This window comes from Microtus ochrogaster, unplaced genomic scaffold, assembly GCF_000317375.1.
Source record: "Microtus ochrogaster isolate Prairie Vole_2 unplaced genomic scaffold, MicOch1.0 UNK47, whole genome shotgun sequence".
Taxonomy (NCBI): domain Eukaryota; kingdom Metazoa; phylum Chordata; class Mammalia; order Rodentia; family Cricetidae; genus Microtus; species Microtus ochrogaster.
The window spans coordinates 2,295,483-2,300,245 of NW_004949145.1; the positions used below are offsets into that span (position 1 = coordinate 2,295,483).

Sequence of the window (4,763 nt, forward strand, 5' to 3'; positions counted from 1 at the left end):
CTCCTTCTCCTTCTCCTTCTCCTTCTTCTTCTTTCTCCTCCTTCTCCTCTTCCTTCTCTTTCATCTGTATCTCCACTTCCTGACCCTTTTTATTCTCTCTATTTTATGATATTAAGACAAAGTCTCCTGTAAACTGGAATGATCTTTGACTCTATTTGTAGTTGAGGCTGTCCTTGAACTCCTGACTCTCGCCTGCCTCCACTTCCCAAGTACAGGGATTACAGAACCATCATACCTAGATTTTTTTTTTTAAATTTAAGTCAGAGTCTTGCTATATAGCCCAGGTTGTCCTTAGACTCTAGGTGATCCTCCTGCTTCATCCTCTTTAGTGCAGAGATTACTAATGTGTTTCACCACGTCCAGGCTTCTTGCTGCTTCCCACTCAGTCTCTGTCTTTCTCTAACCTTTTTCTGTGCTGTTCCAGCCTCACTGAGTCCTGTAGTATGTCACTACCTTCAGCTCACCCTTCTTCCTTCACCCTCAAGCCCCTTCCTCATAAATTTGCATGAGTTCTCTGAACCAACCCAAGAAAGTCAACTCCCACATGGCCACCAACCACTAACTGGGGATTATCTGAAAGGGATGCTCTCAATGTGACAATGGCTCAGTGGTAGTATCTCTACCCTCGTGAGGCACTCAAAGGTAGAGCCCCTGCCTAGAATCCCCAGTGAGGGATTGGGGGTGGGTCTTAAAGATAGAGCCTCTGCCTAGAATCCCCCAGTGAGGGATTGGGGGTGTGTCTTAGAGGTAGAGCCCTTGCCTAGAATCCCCAATGAGGGATTGGGGGGTGTGTCTTAGAGGGGGAGCCCCTGCCTAGGATTCCCTACTGAGGGATGGGGGATGTGACTCAGTACAGCATGCTTACTTAACTTATGAGGCCCTGACTCCATTTGCCCAGTACTGCAAAAAAAGAAACCGCACGGAGTGGCCTCTGCTTTCTTTTTCCTTTGGGTGGGGGTGGTATTTGGTGGACTTCCTTAATTTTAAAGATGCTGTGTTAAGCTTATCTCAGAGGCTTAGAGCCTCTTCCTGACCCCACCTTTTTCTCTGACAGTCGAAAGGGGGCTGGGAAGGGTCGAGTTGGAGGCCGCTGGAAGTGAGACAGCCAGGATTTGTCCCCTTGTATGGAGTCCAGGAGCCACTGGAGTGTATCCCCTCTGTAACTCAAAATAAAGGCTCTCCAGACATCTGTTTGAGTTCTTCAGTGTTGTCATTATGTGTGGCTGGCTGTGTGGGATGGCTAACATTTCTATATTGCCTGGGAGAGCCATCTGCTCATGGCCAGGAGTGTAGTATAGCTTGGCTAGCACTCCTGAGTTAAATCTTCAGTACTATTTAAGCTGGGTGTGGATGGTGACTGTCTGTAATCCCAGCACCTGGGAGGCAGAGACAGGGGGACCAGGATTTCAAGGTCATCCTTGGCTATGCAGTGAGCTCAAGACCACCCTGGGCTCCATGAGACCCTGTCTCGAATAATAATAATAACAAGTATGCTAGGAGACTATGTGTAGGGAACGAGGTAGAAGCCTGGCATAGGAATAGATCTGTAAAATGTGATGCTAGGGCCCAGGACACAACTCAGGAGGTAAAGGAGTGTCCTGCCAAGCCTTGTGACCTGCAGAAGGAGAGGCACATCTCCTGCAAGTTGTCCTCTGACCTCCATGTGTGTTGGCATATATGAGCATACATGTACAAAGGAATATAACAATTTTCAAAAAGATGTGAATCTGGAGCTGGAGAGATGGTTCAGTGGGTTAAGAGTTCTTGCTGCTCTTTCAGAGGACCCAAGTTCAGTTCATAGTTCCTATGACAACTGGCCCACAAGACCCTGTAACTCCACCTATGAGAGATCCGGTGCCCTCTAGTGGTGTACTTGTGTGCAGACACGTACATAAATACATCATGGAGCTGGTGGTGCCTTTAATTCCAGCACTTGGGAGGCAGAGGCAGGCAGATCTCTGTGAGTTCGAGGCCAACCCGGTCTTCAGAGCAAGTTCCAGGACAGACTTCAAAGCTACAGAGAAACCCCCTCTTGAAAAACTAGGGGAAAAAAAGTGATCATGATTTTCGGGGTTGAGGTTGAATCTTCTATAATTGCAGTGACAGAATTCCATTTGGAGAGTGAATTCTTCCTGTTCCTTAGTTGGAGGTCACATTTGAAAGACCACAACCTTGTAGGAGACTAGTGATCTCAAGACTTCCTTCCCGTTGACCCAGGTTTGGTGTAGTGATAGTAACAGACAGGCCAGCCATAGGTGGCTCTGAAAAATTAATTTGTAAATTAATTGCCTCTTGAATTTAAAGTGGTTGTACAAGGTTATTAACTCTTCCTAAGGATAGTTTAAAATAACACACCTGAAGGCCAGGTGTGTGTAGGGGCATGCATATAATCCCAGAATTTGAGAGGTGAGATGGTAGAAGGTTATATATTAAGATCCTGCCTCAAAAACCAAACCTCAACAAAAACAACAGCCAGACCAAAACTGGCTAATAATAGTCTTACCTCTGTCTGTGCATTGGTGCAGCCTTAGTTTGTGGCTAATTTTATAAATATCTATTTAGTATGTGCACTGTGGTGGGGTGTATGTATATATGCCATGGTCGGGGGTAGAAATCAGAAGTCAGTTTTTGGAGTCAGTGATCTCCTTCCTTGTGGACCCCAGGGGTTGAAATAGTTAATTTTTTGCCTTGGGGAAGAATTGTGTGTGTGTGTGTGTGTGTGTGTGTGTGTGTGTGTGTGTATGTGTGTGTGTGGTGTGGATTAGGCATCTCACATCTCAAAAACCATGGGATTATACTTTTGGATTTATGGTCATTATTCCCCAGGCCTTGCAAGGGTTTGTTATTTATTTCTTTCACAATCCAAGGGTTACAGAGTGGATGAGGCTGCCCTAGTGCCCCTTAGGAAACCGTTTGTTTTCTCTCTACAAATTTGACAACTTTCTGTCCAACTTTGGTGGGTCTGTGTTTGGTCTATTTTTCTGTCTCAAGGTGTTTCTATCCTTCTCCAGTTGGATTTTGGGGGAAGATACTTGAAGTATTAAGGTGTTCCTATCTGTTGGGTCTATTATAAAACTCCCAAACCTAGTGGAAATCAGATTTTGTACTATAAATCCCAGCATGCCAGGACAGCATGATACAATGTGAATAACATCACCTAGAGTCCTCTGCAGCCCCAGGCGGGCTAAGGAAAAGTGTGTGGTCATTTTGGGCTCCGCTCTTTGGGACCCTTCTTCCTGGTGTGCTCAAGGGATTACGACTAGAGACAGCAGGCTTTTCTTGATCTGGAGACGGACTTTTCTGGGTACCTTGGGTTCTCGGGCACTTTTGGAAGTCGGGGGCTGAACCCTTTAGGAGGCGTGGTCCTGAGACTACATTTCCAGCTTACTTTATGTTATCTGATTCCCTTAAACTTTGCACGGGAACTTTATTCCAGAGTGTTAAAAGTGGGTACTCAGGAGCCGGGCAGTGGTGGCGCACGTCTTTAATCCCAGCACTCGGGAGGCAGAGGCACGCGGATCTTTGTGAGTTCGAGGCCAGCCAGGTCTACAAGAGCTAGTTCCAGAACAGGCTTCAAAGCTCCAGAGAAACCCTGTCTAGAAAAAAAAAAAAAGTGGGTACTCAGATTAGTTTGGCGGCTACTGTCTTTAATCTGGTTTGAGAAGTCAATTTCCTGATGCTTTAGGGAGCCCATTCATTCATCCTAAAATATTGTTTATTGCCTACTCTCAGGCTCGGTTCTAGTCATGATGACCAAAGGGTTTGCTCAAAGAAGACAAATGCTTTTCCTCATTGAGTTTATCCCCCATCAACAGCAGATTCAAAATCAAAACAAGCCCGGGCATGGTGGCACCCCTTGGATACCAGCGCTTGAGAGGCAGAAGGAGGAGAATTTCTGTGAGTCTGAGGCCAGTCTGGTCCACATAGCGAGTTTTAGGCTACGCGAGGCCCGGTCTCAAAAATAAAACCCCAAACATCTGTAATCCCAGCAAGTAGGAGATGGAGGTAGGAAGATCAGCATTTAAGGGCATTCTTAGTTAACATAATGAGTTCGAGGGTCAACCTGTCTCACAACAAAACACAAAAAGTATGGGAATTTTATTTCTGTCTCTTTCAGGTTCCGTTATACGCCATCATTTCCCAAGCACCTTCGTTTAACCACTTTACAAACCACACTACATTTCCCAGAATCCCCTCCACCCTCTGGGCATTCTGTGCAGCTTCTATACCCAGATTCCCATCATTCCCTGGGGGCATGCCCTCCTTTAAGCAATTTTAGTTTTTCGGTTTTCCGAGGCAGGGTTTCTGTGTAACTCTGGTCGTTCTGGGAGTCGCTCTGTAGACCAGACTGACCTCGAACTCAGAAATTCGTCTGCTTCTTCCTCTTAAGTACTGGGATTAAAGGCATGCCTTTTGGCGGTTTTCATTCGACCCCTTCTAGCTTCAGATTCCCAGATATCCCTCAGGATTTAGCGAGTCTAGTGAAAGCTTCAGTTTATAGAATCCATTCCCCAGCACTCCCCGAGGCCCGCCTGCGTCCTCGATCGCTAACCTAGCCGCGTTAGTTACGCAAGTCTCCTCAATCAGGACTCCATTTCCCAGAGGGCTATGGGTCAGCGTGGTGACGTCAACGTTCCGTCCGGGGGCCGGTCGAGCCTCTGGGCGGTGCTTGTCGTGCGGCGGTTCCCGGCGGTCCCCGGGGCGGGCGGGTGGCTGCTGTTCATCGCCCGGCGCTCGCTCGCTCGGTGGGCGGGCGGGCGGCC

At 47.3% G+C, this 4,763-nt stretch overlaps 2 protein-coding genes across 2 annotated transcripts in view; both read left to right on the plus strand.

Moving 5' to 3' along the window:
* Positions 1 to 1,187, plus strand: part of Tnnt1 (troponin T1, slow skeletal type) — a 12,181-nt gene extending 10,994 nt beyond the window's left edge. The window contains exon 13 of the mRNA XM_026777124.1: positions 1,055 to 1,187. Coding sequence (XP_026632925.1) covers positions 1,055 to 1,100 — 46 coding nt within the window. The 3' untranslated portion in view covers positions 1,101 to 1,187. The remainder of the gene's footprint in view (positions 1 to 1,054) is intronic.
* A 3,421-nt stretch (positions 1,188 to 4,608) lies between these two features.
* Positions 4,609 to 4,763, plus strand: part of Ppp1r12c (protein phosphatase 1 regulatory subunit 12C) — a 24,088-nt gene continuing 23,933 nt past the window's right edge. The window contains exon 1 of the mRNA XM_005369374.2: positions 4,609 to 4,745. Within this exon, the coding sequence (XP_005369431.1) occupies positions 4,609 to 4,745 (137 nt within the window). The remainder of the gene's footprint in view (positions 4,746 to 4,763) is intronic.